At 46.6% G+C, this 21,300-nt stretch overlaps 1 protein-coding gene across 8 annotated transcripts in view; it reads right to left on the bottom strand.

Moving 5' to 3' along the window:
• The window catches only part of ATP2B4 (ATPase plasma membrane Ca2+ transporting 4), a 97,886-nt gene that overhangs the window by 34,883 nt on the left and 41,703 nt on the right, over positions 1-21,300 (bottom strand). For all 8 annotated transcript variants that reach the window (XR_004988679.2, XR_006741911.1, XM_036442090.2 and 5 more), the window contains exons 2-3: positions 16,093-16,745; positions 233-430 (exon numbers count right to left, since the gene is read on the bottom strand). Coding sequence is in view for 6 of the 8 variants with exons in the window: in XM_036442090.2 (XP_036297983.1) it covers positions 233-430; positions 16,093-16,285 (391 nt within the window). In the remaining 2 variants the exon portion in view is untranslated. The remainder of the gene's footprint in view (positions 1-232; positions 431-16,092; positions 16,746-21,300) is intronic.

Raw genomic sequence — 21,300 nt, 5'->3', positions numbered from 1 at the left:
TGTGGCATTCCACATAAGGATTTCACGGGAGAAGGGGGAGAAAACCCTGGGACCAGAATGGGTTGGGAGAATAGCTTATTAGCTACTTGTTGGCTTCCTTTGGAGAACCCACCCTGAATAATGGGGGGAAATGACAGATTATTTAAGCTATAATCTGTCAACCACGGAGTGCTTTTTGGTGGTGGGGGGAAGAGCCAGGTCAGAGTTCTGCGGGGCGGTCTAAGACACTCACTTTCATTTTCTTCACCATGGGGGCGGTAGAAGGACAGAACCAGGGAGATGATGGCTGCGATCTCCAGGATGATGAGGGTGACATCTTGAAGGGCTTCCCACACTAATTCTAAGAAGGTCTTGGGCTTTTTTGGGGGGATTAAGTTCTGTCCAAATACTTGTTTACGTTTTTCCAGATCTGCTGGGTTCCCAGAGAGACCTGAAAGGAGACAGGGGAAGAGATGAATGCTAGAGAAAAGCAGTGAAAAGATCTCTTTACAAAAAAACACCCTCTGCGCCCTAGCAGGTTTGCTCAGTGGTTAGAACATTGGCTTGAGGACTAAAGGATCCTGGGTTTGATTCCGGTCAAGGTCATGAACCACAATTGCAGGCTTGATCCCTAACCCTGGTTGGGGCATGTACAAAGGCAACCAATTGAAGTGTCTCTCTCACATCAATGTTTCCTCTGCTTTTCCCTTCCATTCTCTCTCTACAAAAAATAAAAATTAAAAAAAATCAATGGAAAAACATCCTCAGGTGATGATTAACAAAACAAAACAACAACAAAAAGACCCCTTGCTTCCTAACATGCCCAAGTATGAGATCCAGTTAGGGTGGCCAAACTGCCCCAATTTGTTCAGGACTCCAGGGGTGTGAAACTTTCAGTAAAAAAAAAAATGGGTAAACTGCAACCAGGTGGTCACAGTGGCCACTCACCCTCCTTAGTCTCCCGGGGAAGCTAGCTTATTCCTACACTTCATCTCCTTCCTGAGCTATGCACCAGGCTCCAGCTCTAAGGACACAAACATTCTCTCTCATCATTGATGTTTCTCTCTCCCTCTCCCTTCCTCTCTGAAATCAATAAAAAATATATTTTAATAAATGTTTCCTGGGGCTCACGGTACTTCTCTCTCATATTAGCATGAATATGCTGGCGATGATTTAAAAACAGAGTTAGCTTCCACCCATCGGCTCACACATAAAGGCCAGAAAGAACAAGCTGTCTGCTCAAGGTCATGCTAGGAGGCCAGGAGGCACAGCCCCACCAGGTGTCCTGATTTCAGCGGCTGTAGGAGATCCACAGAAAAGAGGCGCTGAGACTCCAACCTTGGGCATCCCCTCTGCACACACATCCCCTTCCCTCTCTGACACACACACAAAGACACAATAGCACACCCCACGAAGAGGTACTGCTATTCTATTAAGTACTACATATCTAGACTAAGTACTAAGTACTAAGAGAAGTACTGCTATTCAGGTGGAATAAAAAGAGAACAACAACAAAAAAGATGGAGCCACAAAGTCAGAGAGTACACCATCCTTGAGAACCAGCATGCTCCCACTAACATAGACATGCTTGCATGCCTGTGCCAGTGTGCACACATGTTCTGAGCATGTTCCCAGAGAGGAAACAGAATTATTCCCGGTGCTTTCCTCATAGCGAGGCCTCTCTGCTGGGCCCCAGGGGTTTATACTTTAAGGGAAGTGGGAAAATCCTAAAGTTTCCATTCCTGCCCATTGGCTGGCTTCGAGTTGTTTCCACACAACAAACAGCAAATTGGCCCTCTTGGCACTTGAAGTCACTGGGCTGCACAGTTGGGTGGGTCCTCACAGGCAGGGTGGGGCAACTTCGTCATGAAAAAAGCCAGCAGATGAGGAGGGTGAGAATCAGCCAACAGAGCTTCAGAGAGTGCAAAGAACCCAGCCCAGACAGCTCAGTGGTTGAGCGTCGACCTATGAACCAGAAGGTCACGGTTTGATTCCGGGTCAGGACACATGCCCGGGTTGCAGGCTGGATCCCTAGGGTGGGGCATGCAGAAAGCAGCCGATCCATGATTCTCTCTCATCATTGATGTTTCTATCTCTCTCTCCCTTTCCCTTCCTCTCTGAAATCAATATAAATGTATTTAAAAAACAACAACACAAACAACAGTGCAAAGAAAAGCAGATGACAGGACTCTGCCGGGAGAAAACGGAGACACTGGTGCCAGGGGGCTTCTTCAGACTGAAGCCAACATGCAGGGCTTCCCCTGGCCTCGGGTGGGGGGTGCAGCATGAGGGCAAATATCGACTCGCCCTCTCCACTGAATAGGCTCCAAGAGTGTTACCTTAACTAGGCAAGAGGGAAGGTGTGGGTTAGACTGAGGAAGGCTTTCAGACAAAAACGGGTTTTGAGAAGGGAGTCTTGTTTACAGGGCCTGAGACAGCCTCCCCGTCACGAGACACTCACCTGCCTGGGAAGGTGGATTTGGGACCCTGCCTGGATGCAAAGGGAGAGTGAACTGGCATCCACACGTGGGGAGTCTGGGATTCGAGAGCTTGTGTTTAGGGGAGGAAAACAGGAGCTGGTGGGGGGAGTGGTGCCCGATGCTCATATACCCAGCCTCCTGCCTCCCAGGGCCCAGTGGCACCACTCTGGCCTCTGGGTGGCACTGCTGAGCTCTGCAGGGGAGCATGCCTTGGCAAGAGCATTGGAGGCAAGTAGGCTGCTCCTAGAGGCTCTGAGAAGTCAGGCTCCCAGCGGGGAAGGAAAGCCAGGGCCTGGGAAAGGAGTGCTCCTGGGCAGGGCATCTTAATCCCCAGGCAGGCAGAGGCAGAGCTGCCAGGGGCAGGGTTTGCTGGTTCCTCCTCCCCAGGGACCCTGGCAGCAAGGCTGTGCCAAGTTGGGACTGCTGTGCTGGAGGGCCAGCCTTGCTTGAGGGAACAGGAGGTCTCATCATCTGCCGGTCTACTTGGGATGCTTCTCAAGGAGGCAGGGTTCACAATATAAAGTCATTCACGATGTCATGGGATTCACGGTGTAATGGGATTCACAAAAAAGAGTGGTCGTTGCCTCCTTTACAAGAGCGAGTACAAGCTGTGAGGGCAAACCATGACATCAGATGTTAGGGATCAACATAAGGAACACCACACTGGCTTAATGAAGGCCCAACAACCACCACAGCAACAACCACAACAGCAACCACCACCCATGTGAGGTGGCCCTGCCTTTCTCTGTTCTCATATTAATACCGTGTAATCATCCTTGACTCCTCCTACTCCTTCTTCTTTTCTCCCTCTCCCTCTCATCTATTATATCCATTCAATCAGGAAATCCTGTTAGCTTTACATTCAAAATACATCGAAGGCCTGCTCATTTCTCCTTTTCCATGGCTACCATCCAGGTCTAAAGCATCATCATCATCATCACCATCATCATCATCTCTTGCCTGGATTATTACAACTGCCTTCTAACTGGTCTCCTTGCTTCCCCCTCTGGCCTTCTATTCTCATTCTCTTCAATGGAGCAGCCAGAATGATATTCTCCAAACCAACTCATGACGCTCATCTCCTCAGAATCCTCTGGTGGCTTTTCCTTGGAGTGAAACTGGGCACTGAAGACCGTATGATGGCCAATAAGACCCCCTAGGAGCCCCCAGACCGCCCATCCCTTACCTCCTACCACGTTCCCCTGGGCCACGGAGATCCCAGCCAAGCTAGCCTTCCCCTCAGTCTCTGAACGCACTCCACATGCTTCTATTTCGGGGCCCCCGTTCCCTTTGCTCAGATTCCTCTTCACTAGGTAGGGGTCATTCTCTCCCCTCCTTGTACAGGGGTCTTTGTACAAACGTCACCTTCAGAGTGAGGCCTTCCCTGACCACTGTATTTAACATTAGGACTCTCTGCTCCAGCACTCCCCGTCTCCCTTACCCTGCTCATGGTCCCCTCTCCTGGCCTTCTCCCCTAATATATGCTAGAACGCATTGACTGATTGCTTGTCTATCCCCTCCACGAGGGCAGGACTTCTGACTGTTCCTGAGGTCCGCAGCAGTGCCTGGCACATGGTACCCATCCATATCTGTTGAGTGAGCTGAATAAATGAGCAGTACATAAGTTTGCCAACATTTAAGTGACGTCTGTGTCGGACGCTTCCTTAGGTACTTCTGTGTCTTCTCATGTGAAATAACCCCATGCGCTAGCTACTCTTACCCCCACTTTACATATAAGCAAACTAAGACGTGGAGCGGTTAGGTAACTACTCAAGCGGAGCATGTGACCAAGGCTGTCGGGTTCCACCGGGAGCCACTGGATGCCAACCTGGCCACAGAGGGGCTGGGCAGAGGCAGCTGCTTCCCTGAGGCTCCATCCCGGCGCCAAGGGCTTGTCTGGGTTTGCCTGGGACTTCTCTGGTGTTTGTACAATGAAGCTCCCGCCTCCTGGGAATGCCCAGAACACCCGCTCAGTCCCAGGCCAACAGAGAGGGTTGGCCACCCCACTTTATCCACCCAGGGCAGTCCCTCAAGGTGCTTTCCTGTGCCTCTAAGCAGATCAGCCCGTTACCACTGCTTACAGTTGGGGTGAGTCAGCTCTGCCCTCAAGGATGGGGTGACACCACGTCTGTCAGAGTCCAACCTATACCCTCTGTATTCAATCAAAGGTTCACTCTGGCCTTTCTTGGACCCAAGTGAACGAAACAAGACACAGCATGGAAAACAGAAAAGGTCAGGCCTTGCTCGCACCTAGAGGCCCTCAGTCCCACACGTACTTCCTTTGTGCCATTTTCTCTCCTCTGTGTGCTCCACCTTAATCACCCTACGCTCTTCACTAGCTACCTTAAGAAGCCATGGGGCTGTCCCAGTTCCCAGCATGCCCCGTGGCAGGGAGGGCTAGGCTGGGCTATTAGCATAGTAGCCTTGGGAATCCTCCCTCAGACATGTGGCATGGCACAGGAGGCCATGTGGGGCTGGGAGCCGGGCCAATCCCCGATTCTGGGCTTGCCATTCCAACTCCCCCTGCCCCCGAGAGGCCGCTGGGCCCGCGCCCAGCAGCCGTAATCGCACACTCGTCCTCGTCCAGCCCAGGAGAGGGGTTTAGCTCTGATCTCTGCGCTGCTTCTCAAACGCTGGGCTTCCTGGAGGGGGAAGGAAGGCTTGGCAGGGAGAGCATGCTGGGAACATAGGAAAAGGGTTTCTCCTAAAAGACGTCAAGAAAAGGAGAGATACCTTGTCCACCAGGACATGGGAAAGTCCACCCACACAGGAGTGCTCGGGCCGGGACCAGACTGAACACAGGAGCTGGGAGAGGTGACAGGAATGCAGGCTGTGAAGTCATCGCCCCCACCCCACGCTGGGAGTGACAGGCCGCTGCCCAGGCGGGCGGGAGATGGAAAATGTGTGTGTGCAGCGCTGTGCTGGGGCCTGGGGCGAGGGTGGGACTCTGCGGCCGGCCCTCCGTGGCCCAGCTCCAGCAGAAGGGGCCGGGGCCAGGGGTCCTGGGAAGCCCAGGACTGTGGGCAGAGGCACCCTTCTTTATCAGAACCAGCTCAGCCCCAGGAAGGGTGTGGCTGGCTGGGTTGGGCCTCACGAGGGACTTCCCAGCTGTCTGAGTGATGACACCTCACCAGACAGCCGAATCTTCGCCCACACAGGCAGCACAAGGGCGAGGCTTCTCTGGGCTTGACTTGAAGGCAGTCCTTTCTGGGACAGGAGCACAGACATCAGAATGCCTTTCAAGGCCTACCTTAGAAACCCCGGGCGAGGGGCTACCCGGAGGAGTAGCTTCAAGTCAATACAGGAAGCCACAGGCATGCCTGGCCAGTGTGGCTCAGTGGTTGAGTGGCGACCTATGAACCAGAAGGTCATGGTTCCAGTCCCAATCAGGGCACATGCCCGAGGCTGCGTGCTTGACCCCCAGTGTGGGGCGTGCAGGAGGCATCATCACTGATGTTTTTACCTCTCTCTCCCTCTCCCTTCCTCTCTGAAATCAATAAAAATAAATTTAAAAAGAAAGGAAAGGAACCTAACAGGCTTTAGCCAGTTCCTGCTGCTGAGCAGAGCTGCTTCCAACTTCAGCTTCTCCAGCTGAACACATCCGCAGCCTGGCCTTCTGGTTAACCCAGAGATGAAGCATCGTCCCCAGGGGCCGGCAGGAGGTGGTGGGCTTGGGGAAGAATGCCCCCTGCCTCAACCTCTTCCAAAACACCCTGCGGAGGTGGGCGTGTCCCCAGGGAACAGCCCCTTACCTGGCCCTCTGCTCTGGGCCCCTTTTGAACACCCGACTCTGTCAGCGGGAAGGGCAAGCCCCCCAAGGACCCCGCACCCTTCTCCTGGGCTGCCTTCTCCACACTGCGTGCAGGTGCTTCCATCGCGTCACACTCCCAGCTCACACCTCAGAGCTCATCCAGAAGAGCGAAGGCCCCCCTCCAGCGAGAGGCAGCACCGGCCTCAGTCCAGGGTCAAGAGGAACTGACCCCCTCGACGGTTCCATGCAGGGCAGCAACAAGAAGGTGCAATTCAAAACAAACCTCGTGCCAAAAACTGGTTTGGTTCAGTGGATAGAGCGTCAGCCTACGGATTGAAAGGTCCCAGGTTCGATTCCAGTTAGGGGCATGTACCTTTGTAACAGGCACATCCCCAATAGGGGTGTGCAGGAGGCAGCTGATTGATGTTTCTCTCTCATTGATGTTTCTAACTATCTCTCTCCCTTCCTCTCTATTAAAAAAAATTATATATATATATATATATATATATATATATATATATATATAATTTTTTTAAATTTTTTTAAACAAAACAAAAACAACAAAAAAATACCGCACAACCGCTTCTGCAGTGCAGAGGGTTCCCGGCTAGTGGGAGGGGAGAGAGCACGGTGGGTGCTCAGGTTCAGGAAGATGCAGCTGCTCACCCCAACCAGATTTCTCTGCCCCCCTGCCTGGCAGCTTCATGCCAGCTAACCCAGAAGCCCAGCTCTGGGCAGGGAGGGGCTGGGTGGAAAAGAACCCCCAGAGCCTGGGGTTGAGCTAGCGAGAGAAGGCCCGCTGCTGTCACGCACAGTTGGCCTAATTCAACCTTAGGCAGGAGCGCAAGCCAGACAGAACTCCCAGGATGCACCGTGGAATTCCCTGCAGGAGGAGGGACTGAGGGCAGGCACGTTTACGCTCCTGTTTTTTTTCTCAATCATCCACCATATGGCTGTTAGTGATGCTGCTTCCCCCAGGTTTTGTGAAAATCTTGCCCACCCCTCCACCAAGTACTAAACATTCCTTTTATGGAGCGACTGGGCTTGCCTGGACTACTCACTTCCCAGCAGAGCTGCTTTCTGGCGGTCTGAGCTGGTCTGTTCTCCCCACTCCTCCCCGCCCCCTCTCTCCAACATGCTCTGTTGTTTGGAGTTTCTCTCGCATCTTAAATCAGGGCTAACATATCTGCCCCAAGGGTGACCTCTGCAGGCTGTGAATCTCTGCAGCCACAAGCACATACATTACTTTTAGGATAATTTATTTGGCATCTTTAGTAGAAGTGGGGCGAGGGTGCCAGGGGTGGCTGCGGGGTAGAGGGCGAGAGGAGAGAGAGGTAGCTCTGCTCTGCTTCTATCCTGAAACCGATGAGCTTCTAACCAGGGATATCCTCAAACAGAGAGAAGAAAGTCTCCAAGAAGCCAGTTGCTGCCGAAGCCGGTTTGGCTCAGTGGTAGAGCATCAGTCTGCAGACTGAAAGGTCCCAGGTTTGAATCTAGTCAAGGGCATGTACGTTGGTTGCGGGCACATCCCTGGTAGGGGGTGTGCAAGAGGCAGCTGGTCGATGTTTCTCTCTCATCGACGTTTCTAGCTCTCTATCCCTCTCCCTTCCTCTCTGTAAAAATTCAATAAAATATATATTTTTTTAAAAAAAGCCAGTTGCCCATCTTATATCTGTTCCATCCACAGTCACTCACTCTCCAGTTCCCTCCACTCCACTCCCCTCCACACTAACGCTCTCTAAAGCGGTGGTCTCTAAGGAGTGGGTGTGCTTCCATCTGTCGAGGCCAGGAAAAATACTAGAACTTTTTTATATTACCCCATACATCTTTATTTCTCGAATATCTTATGGAAGTAATATTAGCGCTTGTAGGGCTAATAGTAATGCAGTAGTGTTGTATAGGTGAACACTTATTGGGGGCTAGGTGTTCAGATTTGTTTTCCGGATCGACCATGCCATTAGAAATCCCAATCTGCCACCACCGCAGGATGTCCCAGCTTGTGGGAAAAAAACATGCCTCCAGAACACGGCAAAAGGAGCTGTGAAAGCCCTAAGGTCTTAACATGGAGGAGACATTAACCTAAATTCTTCGGTTAATGAACCAGAATTGCAATTCGGGCTGATTATCTTATAAAAGATTCTCTCCCCTCCTGCCATTGACTCCCCAAAGGATCTCAGCTCCTTAAGCCTAGTAGATGCTCAGCGCTTGGGCACAGATGCTCACACAGTAAGCCAGGGACATTCAGTAAGGGGTAGCAATTACCTGGGGCTTCAGAACAGCCGCCCAGAGATGCGTTTATGCGGGGTGTGGATTGTTTTGAGCTAAAGGCAATTTTCGCCTCAGGCTCAGGAGAAACTATATGCCCTTCCCTCTAACCTCCTAGAAGAACTTGAATTAGGGGCTTCCCCAGATATAAGAGATTATCGGAGGTAACATTTTGACTTCTCCAAATGGTAGAACAAACTTTTATTTTTTTTCTTCTGATCATCCTGCAATGACCCTTTGAAGCCCCAACGCCCCTTACCTCACCCCTAGCTCAGTGTCCTACAAATTCCATGACCCCTTCTGACTCTGAACTTCTCGTGCAAGTGGGGTCTCTAATCCTCTCCTGTATGTGGGGTTCCATTCACATGTATGTGTTAAGTGTGGTTATTTTCTCATGTCTACTTGATGATTAGACCAGCCAGAAGACTGAGGGTAGAGCATGGCCAACACAGAGCTTCCTGAGGCAGGCCGATGATACAGGAGTTCTGTCTCCAACTCCTAGGCCTCCTTCCTGTCCCCTGCAATCCCTTCAGCCTAGGTCCCCATACGTGTGTACTCCTGTAACACCCATCACAGCGCTCTGACAATATTTCTGAAACTGCCTTTCTTTCCGGGTATTCTCTTATAGCCTGTCAGTTCTATGGAAGGAGGAACTGTGCCTGCTGGGCTCGTCATTGTGTCCCCAGCGCCGGCTAGACATTAAGTATTTGTTGAATGTGATTGCAAAGGAATTGGAAGCCCTCTGTATCCCATGTCACACCCTCAACTCTGCTCAGAGGAGGGAAGTGGCAGGGTAGAGAGGGCACATGAGATACAATTCCCACCAACATTCTTCTAGATGCAAATTCAATAGGAACAGGCTTTACCTTTCAGAACCAAGTCCACAGGTAATGATTTATTCTTTAGTGAAGGCTCCCCTTCTCTGTCCTTTCTAGTCTGGGCATAGATCTTCTCCCTACTGTTGGCTCCTCCTCATAAAACATCTTTCTTTTTCCTAAAAAAGGGTAGCACAGCTGAGGACCAATGTGGGAAAGTTCTTTGGGGAAAGAAGGACACATCCTGTAATCCAATCACAGAGACTGCTTTCTCCCACCTCCATGGAATCGTCCTTCCATTCCCTCCTCACTTCTCTGCCTTGCTTTCTCCTACCTCCATGGAATCGTCCTTCCATTCCCTCCTCACTTCTCTGCCTTGCTTTCTCCTACCTCCATGTAATCTCCTTTCCATTCCCTCCTTAATTCTGAATGAGTAAAAGGAGCTGCGAACGGTCATTCTCGGAGCACCTGAGAGCTCACTTCCCAGCATGTCAATGGTTTGGCTCAAATAAACTCTCATGAGAATTCTCTACAGGTTTGGATGTTCTTATGTTGATAAAGAAAATAAACTTAAATGATCTGTGCTTTGAGATTCCCTGTTGCTGCTCTAGCATGAGGACTGTGAGTCAGAAAACATAAAACATTCCATTAGGCAACTAATTGAGCACCTTTTGGCCTGTTGAGAGAAAGGTTATATATGACTTAAAAATTTTAAATTAATTCCCACCTTCCTCTAGAATGTGTAAATTTACAAGAATAAAACCATGTTAGAAAAGAGTATAAGTAACAATTGACACCACAGAAATACAAAAGAAAATATTATGAAAACTATAGGCCGACAAATTGGACAATCGAGAAGAAATGGTTGAATACCTAGAAGCATTCAATTTCCCAAAGTGGAATCAAAGAAAAAAACATAAAATCTGAATAGACTTACTATAACAATTAAAATTTAAGTAGTAATAAAAAAAAAAACAACAACTCCCAACAAACAAAAGATCTGGACCAGATGGTTTCATGGTTAAATTTTACCAAATATTCAAAGAATAACTATCACCTATCCTTCTCAAACTACTCTAAAAAATTCAAGAGAGGAAAGGCTCCCAAGCTCAATTTATGAAGCCAGCATTATCCTAATTTATTAATAAAACCAGATAAAGACCCTACAAAGAAAAGAAAATTATAGGCCAAAATCCCCGATGAACATAGATGCAAAAGAAAAGACCTCAATAAAATATTAGCAAATAAAATTCAGCAATACATTAAAAAGATCATACACCACGATCAAGTGAAATTTACTCCTGGATGCAAGGTTTGTACAATATCTGAAGATCAATTAACACAATACACCACATAAACAAAATAGAATATGTAAAATTATATATCATATCAATAGATGCAGAAAAAGCATTTGACAAAATCCAGCATCCATTTACAATAAAAACTTTCAGCAGAATGGGAATAAAAGGAACATACCTGAACATAAAAAAGACTACATATGACAAACCCACTGCCAACATTTATACTCAATAGGCAAAAACTAAATGTTTTCTTTAAGATCAGAAAAAAAGAGAAGGGAAGTCTAGTTTTACCACTCTTTTTCAACATAGTACTAGAAGTCCTAGCCATAGCAATCAGATAAGAAAAAGAAATAAAGAACATCCAAATTGAAAAGAAAGAAGTAAAACTGTCATTATTCTCAAGTGACATATAATGTACATAGAAAAACCTAAGGACTTCACCAAAAATCTACTAGAACTTGATAAATGAATTTAGTAAAGTAGTAGGATACAAAATAAATGCTCAGATATTGATTATATTTTTATATACTAATAATAAACTATTAGAAAGGCAAATGAAGAAAACAATTCCACTTATAACTGCCACAAAAAGTTACTTATAAATAAATTTAACCAAGCAGATACTTGAAAAATTGTAAGACACTCCAGAAAGAGAGTGAAAAAGATACAAATAAATGAAAGCATATACTGTGTTCATGGATTGGAAGAATTAACATATTAAAATGTCCATACTATCCAAAGCAATCTGTAGATTCAACATAATTCCTATAAAAATGTCAATGGTGGTTTCATAGAACTAGAACAAATAACCACAAATTTTATATGGAAACACAAAGACTCCATCAATCTTGAGAAAGTATGATACCTCAAAGTTGGAGGTATAATACTATTTCATATAAAACTATACTACAAGGCTATAGTACTCAAAACAGCATAGAACCAGCATTGAAACATACATATAGATCAATGGAACAGACAGAGAGCCCATAAATAAACCCACACTTGTATGATCAATTAATATTTGACAAGGAGGCAAGAACATACAACGGGAGAAAGACATTCTACTCAACAAATGATGCTGGGAAAACTCGATAGATATACGCAAAAAATGAAACTAGTAGACCATCTTCATATACCATATGCAAGAATAAATTCAAAATGGATTAAAGACAAATGTAAGACTTGAAACCATAAATATCTTAGAAAAAAATATAGGCAGTAAAATCTCTGACATTTCTCTTAGCAATTTTTTTTTTTCCCCTAACGTATCTCCTCAGGCAAGGGAAACAAAAGAAAAAAATAAACAAATGGGACTACATCAAGGTAAATTTTTTGCACAGCAAAGGAAACCATCAACAACATGAAAAAAACAACCTACTGAATGGAAGAGGATATTCCCAATGATCCATCCATTAAGGGGTTAACATAAAAAATTTGTAAATAACTCAACACCAAAGACAAACAAACAAACAAACAATCCAATTAAAATAGGCAGAGGACCAAAATAGACACATCTCCAAAGAGAACATACAGATGTGGCAATATACAGATGCAAAGATGCTCAACATCACTAATCATCAGAGAAATATAAATTAAAACCTCAATGAGATATCACCTCACACCTGTCAGAATGGCTGTCATCAATAAATCAGTAAACAATAAGTGTTGGTGAGGATGTGGAGAAAGGGAGCCTGTGCACTGTTGGTGGGAATGCAGACTGGTACAGCCACTGTGGAAAGCAGTATAAAGGTTCCTCAAAAACTTAAAAATGGAACTGCCTTATGACCCAGTAATTCCACTTCTAGGTACTTATTCTAAGAAACCCAAAACACGAATTCAAAATAATATAAAATAATAAAATATACTCATTGCAGCATTATTTACATTATCCAAGATATGGAAGCAACCCAAGTGCCCATCAATAGATGAGTGGATAAAAAAGCTGTGGTATATACACTGAGTGACCAGATTATTATGGTCTCTGAACGCATAATAATCTGCCACTCAGTGTGTGTGTGTGTGTGGGGGGGGGGGGGGGGAGGGTTATTAGAAGCCTGGTGCATGAATTCGTGTATGGGTGGGATCTGTCCAGCCTGGCCAGGGGGAGGGGACATGGTTGGTTGACCAGCCTGCCTGCTGGTCGAACTCCTGGTTGAGGGGCTAATTTGCATATTAGCCTTTTATTATATAAGATATACACTGAGCAGCCAGATTATTATGTGTTCAGAGATCATAATAATCTGGCCACTCAGTGTGTATATACAAAGGAATCTTCTTTGGTCAGAAAAAAAGAAAAGAAATATTACTATTGCGACAACATGGATGGACATGGTATTATGCTAAGTTAAATAAGTCAGTCAGAGAAAGACAAATATCATATGATTTCACTTATGTGTAGTATCCAAAGAACAAAATAAATGAACAAAGAAAACTGGAACAGATTCATAAACACAGAGAACAGACTGATGGTTGACAGATTAGGGGAGATATTGGGGAACTGGGTGAAAAAGGTGAAGGGATTAAAAAGTACTAATTGGCAGTTACAAAATAGTCATGGGGATGTAAAGTATAGCATAGGAAGTATAATCAATAATACTGTAATAACTACGTATGGTGACAGATGGAACACTTTGTAAAATATTTGATTATGTAACTACTATGCTATAAACCTGAAACTAATACAAAATACTGAATGTAAACTGTAATTGAAAGATAAAGTTAAAAAAAATAATGTTATAAACTCCAAGTTCAATAAGGCCCCTTTGTTGCTATGGTTAAAAAAAAAAAAAAAAAAAAAAAAAGTCAACCTATACTACAGATACTGTCAACTAACAAAAAAAGGAAGGTGAAGGGTCATACTCTAGGAATCCATCTTCCCAGCCTTACTTCATGCTGGTTTCCAAACAACAGAATTCAAGTACCAGACAAATTAATTTATTCATATTATTAGTCTACAGGGGCCACCCACAGGTGACAAGATTGTGCTGGGCTGTGAGGCACTTCAGTGTGATCTTCTGTGAATAGGCTGGTTTTTATAGCATCAGCTCAATGGGGTACTTGATAGCAATGGTCTTTTCTCAGCCTGCCCAACTAAACAGCCCTCAGCATTACCGGTGTCTGGGGAGAGACCCCTGAGTCAGAGCTATTTGGTGGTGTCTTTTCCTGCCCCTTTGTTCCTCTCACACATGAGGACGTCATTGCTGGCACTGAGGTGGGGAGGTTAAAGATTACTCATAGGAAAGTTCTTTTCTGACACCCCAACTCCCCAGCTCAACTACCAGCACCATGATACATCTTTCACAGGAATAAATCAGGACACACGTTTGGGATCTAGGAAGCAGGAGAATGGCAGTGGCCAGCTGTGCCAATGGTAGAGGTACGGGGCTCTAGGCATGGCCAGGGTCTGTGGCCACAGAGGCACCTGCTGTCCACAGAGGAGGCTTTCAAGCTATCAGCCTGAAACCGGACTGGGAAAGAATCTAAGAGCATTAACTCTGTAACGTGTGACAAATGGCGTGGAGATTCAAGTAGAATATATGTTGGCCTTTGGGAATGGAAGCTCTCTAGGAATCAGAGAGTAAACAGTAGCAGCTATGAGAAAGGATTTAGAAATTTGGGGAGAAAGTCTGGATCCTGGGTTCCAGCTTATTTGGACTCCATAGTTTCACTTTGTGAGGGAAACAACTCACCAAAGGGGTCAAGAGCAGGATAGAAAGGGGGAAAAAGGAGATCCTGTCTAAACTGTGGTGGGTGCATTATCTGAGTAAAAACCTACCAGGAATAGACTCTCTTGAAGGTCAATGGTACAACCAGGGCGGCAGAATAAAGAAAGTAAGCGGATAAGACTGAGCCACATGAAAGCAACTATGCCCAGCCAACTCAGCCAGATCTCTCTCTCTCTCTCCCTTTTTTCTTTTTGCCGCTTTTTGTTTTCCCCAACCAGATCTCTTTTTGACATAGGGAGGTGAATGGAAGAAGTGGACAGTGGTTGCAATAACCTTTAGAGATATAACAATGCTCATATTCCAGCAATATCTTTAGACACATGGGATCCAGGTTAATCTGAGACAGCCAACTTCCTGAATCCCCATTATAAATCTGAGCACCATGGTATACATTGCATTATTTAATCCCAATAACTCCATGGGCTAGGTATTAAAATCATTTTCAAAGCAGAAACAGACTTAGAGAGGACGAGTAAACTGTACCGTGTTATCCAGGTACTAAATGATAGGTAGAGCTGATATTTGAATCAAAGCCTGTAAGACATAAATCTGAATTCCAGAAGTAAAGAGAACACATAGAGCCGTTCTCAGATTGCAAAGAAAACGAGGCATGGACAATGAACAGATATCGAGATAAAAATCTCCCCCTTTTCCTCCCTGCCCCCCTTTATAATTCCTAAAGAGTTTTTCTTAGAATTGCAAGAAAGATGATGTGGCTGAAACCGGTTTGGCTCAGTGGTAGAGCATCGGTCTGCAGACTGAAAGGTCCCAGGTTCGATTCCGGTCAGGGGCATGTACATTGGTTGCGGGCACATCCCCGGTGGGAGGTGTGCAGGAGGCAGCTGGTCGATGTTCCTCTCTCATTGACATTTCTAGCTCTCTATCCCTCTCCCTTCCTGTCTGTGGGGGAAAAAAAAAAAGATGATGTGGCCTTTATGGGAGACTCAGAAATAGTACACCTCAAGAGGCTGAAGGCATCTAAAGAACAAGATCTTTATTTCATCTCATGCTACTCAACCATGGCCTGCCTGACTGATAGGACCGAACAAGAGCCTGTAGCATAGATGCTGAAACCAGACAAAAAGTGAGGCGCAAGGTTTGTTTTGTTCTCTCTCCGTTTTTGATGAGGCAAAATTTCATATTACCATGGCTCATTGGGCAACTGGGCAACTGAGCCAGGCAAGCATAAAGCTGGATATTTAGTTTCTTTTAAGTATAGATTGAGAAGAACCACATTAAACGTGCATCAGGCAGGTTGAAAAAGTCATCAATAATTCCATGACAGGAAATAGGAGTAATCCACATATTTGATGGGTACAATTATAATGATATACCTTACGATTTACCACCTTATTTTTAACTGTATACATTAGAGATTAACATGGTAAGATCAGTGTGGGGGAAAATGATTATCTTAATCCTGTTGCAATAAAAGACTAGTACATAATAAGGGACCTGATGATTATTTACTGATAAAAGCATCTCTAACACAAATGTTTCCAAAATAGAGATAAATACCCTCCTTTCTGTCCATTGATATAGACAAGGGAAGAAAGAAGAATTTTCTGAGAATAGCACATTCCCTAAACATCAGTGTGTGTGGGAACACGGCTCTCTATGGCCTCACCACCTTTTAGTGCTTCATATACCACACTTTCCCCACTAGACACAGGTATACCAGTCATGGCTCCAGATGCCTCTTTAGAAGCTGGAAAAACACATATTTTTTAACCCTAGCCACTTCCTCCAACTCCCCACTCCTCATATGGCCTTTACCTTCCACAGGGTTGCTTTTCAGTTTACTGCAGAGATTCATTACACCTCCATAGTGGGCCTGGATCTGGGTCAGAGCTTCTGATGAACGCAGCTCCATGAGCTTCCTTAGGTCCATGACTGTGCAGCCAAATTCCCCTTCATGGCTCTCAATCGTCGAGTTGGCCGGCAAGGCATGTTCTGAAGGGTTTGTCATGTTGCCTGCTGTTTCCAAGCCCTTCAGGCAGCCTCAGTCAGAGAAAATGTGGAGTTCCCCTCCAACTGATCAGGGTCTCTTGCTTCTTTGCCTACTTCCTGTTTCTTGCTTCTGTGGGAGTCCAGTTAGGAAATGGATGGGCTCTGTCTTGTGCAATAAGCTTCAGAGCTTCTAGCCAAGATCCTTTTCCCTTGGGAAGCTTGGCAGCAAGAAGAGGAAGAGGACGGGGGAACTGAGTGGAAGCCGGACCACGTGCCACGATGACTGGTGCCCCCAGGTGGTGACAGAAGTGGTTGTCCAGGGTAGGTAGGTTCCTAGCTTAGACCAGCTTGCCCAGATGGAAGTGTAAACAGCATGCGCATGTTACCATGGAGGCAACCTTAGCAACAACCAGGAACTGCGATGGTAGAGAGGCAGCAGGAGGAGGAGGGCTCCCTGGATACCGATGACAACTGGATCTCTGGAATAAAAGATTCAAAGACAGACAAAAAGAAACAATTAGAGCAGTCATGGTGACCCAGCACCTGCGGAGGCAAGAAGAGATACTCGTTCTAGCACGAGGGTTTGGGTGACAGTTGGTGCCCGACCTGAACTGACAGCGGAACCCTGAGCTGAGAGAACTCATTCAGGAGAGGCCCCTTCCCCTATCAGAGGCCCCAGCAGCCTGTAAAGCCCAACATAGGTAAGTAATTTCAGATACACCCAGGCTTCCTATCTGCTCTCTCCCAGCCCAAGCAACACAAATCCCACCACTTCAGAAGCTTGGAAATAAAAGGCATGAGCTCTCATGGCTCTGATGTTCTCCCTACTTGTGGGCCCGCTACAGAATCCTTTCATCTTGACCTCACTTCTACGAGGTGAGAAGAGATCAGAAAAAGAGTGCGGACCCGAGTGTTCCTCTGGAGGATGGCCTGCCAGTCTGCCCCTCTCCCTCTTGCTCCATACCCTTCCCTACTCTCAACACACACACTTACACACCAAGAAGGTGACTGATGGAAGAGGCCCCGTCCGTCCTCCACGGCCCCTCAGAACACCCCGCCTCCAGCTGTCTGAAAATCCTGCAGCTTGCAGTTGTCAACAGGCCAGGCAAGCAAGCGCAGGCCTTGGAGCTAAGCCCCTCCCTCCCCCACAAAGCTTCTGGAGGGAAGGGGAGAAGTGCTCTGGCAGTCGATGAAACAGGGTGGGACTTTTTTACCCAAGGGGGGCGGGCAGAAGGACCTCTGAGGAGAAGAGATAGTGAGTTTAAAGCCTGAGTGTTAGTGTTTTCGGGGTGGCAGGGATAAGACAGCGTTTGATTCCGATAGAGCCCAAGCCCACAGCAAGGTCGCAGGGGAACAGAGTTACTCAAAAAGGCATGTGCTGCCTCTCGCACATGCTGGCTGGAGAGGAGCAGGGCGATGGGCAGGTGAGGACAGGGCGGGCTGGGGGACTGAAGGCTTATCCAGAGCCCTGCTCTGGGCTTCAGCTTCAGAGAGGCTTCCGTGTGGCAGGCAGGACCATGGCCACGGACATGGGAAGGGGCTCTTTCTGGACGCAGCACCGGAACCCAGAGGCCCAGCCGTGGTTAAACTCTCCCCGCTGGCTTGAGTTTGGTTACCAGGGGGGGAGCAAGGAGCTCTGCTCAGCCTCTCTCTAATAAAGACATGGCACCCTCGCTTCTAGAAGGTGAACAAAGCACATGAACTAGCAGATGAGGACTTTTCTCTTTTATCAATTACTTTTATTTTCTTTTAAATATATTTTATTGATTTTTCACAGAGAGGAAGGGAGAGGAATAGAGAGTTAGAAACATTGATGAGAGAGATACATCAATCAGCTGCCTCCTGCACACCACCCACTGGGGATATGCCTGCAACCAAGGTACATACCCTTGACTGGAATCGAACCTGGGACCCTTGAGTCCACAGGCCGACACTCTATCCACTGAGTCAAACTGGTTACGGCTATCAATTATTTTTCCAAAAATCACATGTGGCCAAAGTTCCTGCTGATCCCTATCAATCCTGTTCTCAGCAGGATCCCCTGGATGGAGGTGATTACAAACAGACCCCCTGTCCCAATGGGCCTTCTGCTGCCTCCTTCTATCCCCGATTTTTAGAGCTATCCTGACTTACACAGGGTTTTCTTTTGTTGTTGTTATTGTTTTTAATATCACACTCCCTTTACTTTTAGATGTCATCAGAGGATCCTGGAAACAAGGAGGTCTGGAAAAACCCTGAGGCAGTGTGTCCAATTCCCTTCATTCTGACTGGCACAGAGATAATCAGCTCCACAGAATTTCTCTCCAGTTCAGCTTCTCCTCCGAGCTACTCGGAGGCAGTGGAGGGCGAAGATTCTATCGTAGTAAGAAGCCCACCTTGGTCCTTACATAGTCCTCCTTAAGCTTTCAAGAGGATGCTGAAAACAGTGCTGACATGCTAAACTGGACATCAGATCTCTTCTCTGTCTCTGCTCACTACAATGTCCATTCCATGAAGGTAGAGATTTTACTCATCTTGTTCATGGCTTTATCACCGGTGCCTAGAGGAGAACCTGCACATGATGGGTGTTCAGCTATATGTCTTACTGAATGAACAACAGCAGATTCAGAACCAGATTTACCATCTTCCCAGGCACCCGTTGGGCAAGTCATTTAGCCTTCTTAGGGCTCACTTCCTCCCACCTTAACCTGGGGGAGGAATCAGCCCTACCTTTGCACACCATCCTAAAGAAGGGGTAAAGGAATGGGATTATAGACAGAAATAGTGCTTGGAAATCTTGGAAGGCAGCTATGCTCACCACTATACCATCAACACAGACAATGCTTGAAAATCTTGGATAAAAGATGCCCAGTGCCCAGTACAGGACACTTAGCGATTTGAGAAAGCTTCGTTTGATCTCAGTGAACTTTGTTATCTAGCCTTTTAAGCAGAAGGACAATAAGCTCCACGCGCCCCCCACCCCCACCCCCACCCCGTCTTTCCTTGCCAGAGGAAGAATGGAAAATCTCAAGGATGCTTCACCAGCAATAACCACTAGCCAGGTAATAACCACTAGGCTACATAGCCTTGGCTCTCAAGAAAAGGAGCAGCCTAAGCCAGAATTCCTTCCTTTGAACTCCTCCTCAAGGTATCAAAGAGGAGAGCTTCTCCCACTCACATAGGCAACCAGAGAGGAAAAAGTCACTGGAGATGAAAACACAGCCCAGTGAGTGTGGCTCTGTGGCTGAGCGCCGACCCATGAACCTGGAGGTTGAAGCTTGATCCCCCGTAGGGGACGTGCGGGAGACAGCCGCTTGATGATTCTCTCTCATCACTGATGTTTCTCCCTCTCCCTTCCTATCTCTGAAATCAATAAAAACAGTTTTTGTTTTTTTTTAAGATGAAAACACATGAGGCATGTGGGAACAATGAGGTTTGCCTGCTTCAGGTTGCTCAGGAGGTCAAGCACTAAGCTGCTGGCACAAAGTCCAGGGGGCAGTGCCAGCTGGGAGCCCATTCATTTCTCCATGAACGTTCTTCCGGGATTCGGAGGTGAGGCAGGTGCCCCCGCCTCCCTGAGCTCTGAGCTCTGAGCACATGAGCTCCCTGCAACTCCTGCCCTTGCCTGGTCCCTAACCTTATTAGGCGGCCAGCAAAGAATACTCAGTGGGTGCTCCGCTGCCTGGGCCTCAGACACAGCGCTCTGGGCGGTGAGACCTCTTGTGAGGTCAGGATTACTCACTGGGCTCCGGGCATGCTGGGTGAGGTGTGTTCTCACTCCGTTTCCAGCAGTTAGCCAGCCTAGGGGATGACAGGACGGGAGAGCAAAGGCTCTCGTCTCTTCGCTGGGGCCCAGAAATCCCATCATTCTACATGATCACAAAATCATTTTAATTTTTTCCCTCCTACAGTCTGGCAATGTGTTCTGCAATTTGTAATGATACGTAAAAGCACTGTCACGTCAATTCTAGGTAGGACAGCTGGGACCGCCGCCTTACAGAGGGAGACAGTGTGATCCAAGGAGATAAAAAGTGATTCGGGCTTTGGCAAGTCAGTGACCTTGACTGCCTGGCCCTACTCCTTCCCTCAGTCTGAACCTCCTCGTTTTCTGACAAACACCTAATTGGTCTTTAAAAAAAAAAAAAAAAAAAAAAAAATTAAAAAAAAATAAATATATATATATATATATTGATTTCAGAGAGGAAAGGAGAGGGAGGAGAGACAGAAACAGCAATGATGAGAGAGAACCACTGGCCGGCTGCCTCACGTACTCCCCCCACATCAGGAATGAACCTGCAATCTGGGCATGTGCCCCTGACTGCAATCGAACCTGGGACCCTTCGGTCTGAAGGCTGACGCTCTATCCACTGAGCCAAACCGGCTAGGGCCTGAGAGGTCTTTTAAAATGCAGGCCTCTCTGGGTTTATAGTTTCCCTATAAACATCTATGGGGCAAGCATTTTTGCTGCACAGCTAATTGGCTACAAGGCAGTTTTGCCATAAAAGACAAAATAACTGGCTGACAGTTAGGCTTACATTTGGCGGATTTCATGTATTTAAGCTGGTTGTCAGCTGGCTTTTATTTCTCCGTGAGTGAAGTTCTTATAGTTACTCCCATTTCACATTGTATAAATCTCCGCCTTCACCGCGGTCTGTACAGTGACAAGTAGACGTGGTGTTCTTAAAATGTGGGTAACAGCTACGTATAAAGCAGACTGCAAAGCCCCGTGGACCACCAGACGGCACACTCTACCGGAAAATGATCACAGATCAGACTGCAAATCCCTCCCTGAGCCAAGGAGCCCTCCCACTTGTCAAAACCAAGTTGACCAGGCTGTGCAAATTGATACCTCTCTTAGGGCAGGAAGAAGAAATTTTAGCAAAAAGGAAAAAGTGCTATGCCTTACAAGGGGATCAACCAGCAAGCAAATTTTTAAAAAAGGATAATGCTATCATTGGAAGATGTAGTTTCCTTTTTCTCAATAGTTTTAAATTTTGGTTTTAATTTTTCATCTCTCAGAATCATTATGTCCTTTTTAAAAAAATTATTTTATCT

Source organism: Pipistrellus kuhlii, unplaced genomic scaffold (genome assembly GCF_014108245.1).
Source record: "Pipistrellus kuhlii isolate mPipKuh1 unplaced genomic scaffold, mPipKuh1.p scaffold_m20_p_18, whole genome shotgun sequence".
Taxonomy (NCBI): Eukaryota; Metazoa; Chordata; class Mammalia; order Chiroptera; family Vespertilionidae; genus Pipistrellus; species Pipistrellus kuhlii.
Note: the sequence above shows the minus strand (reverse complement) of the source record. Positions and strands in the feature narration are given on the sequence as shown.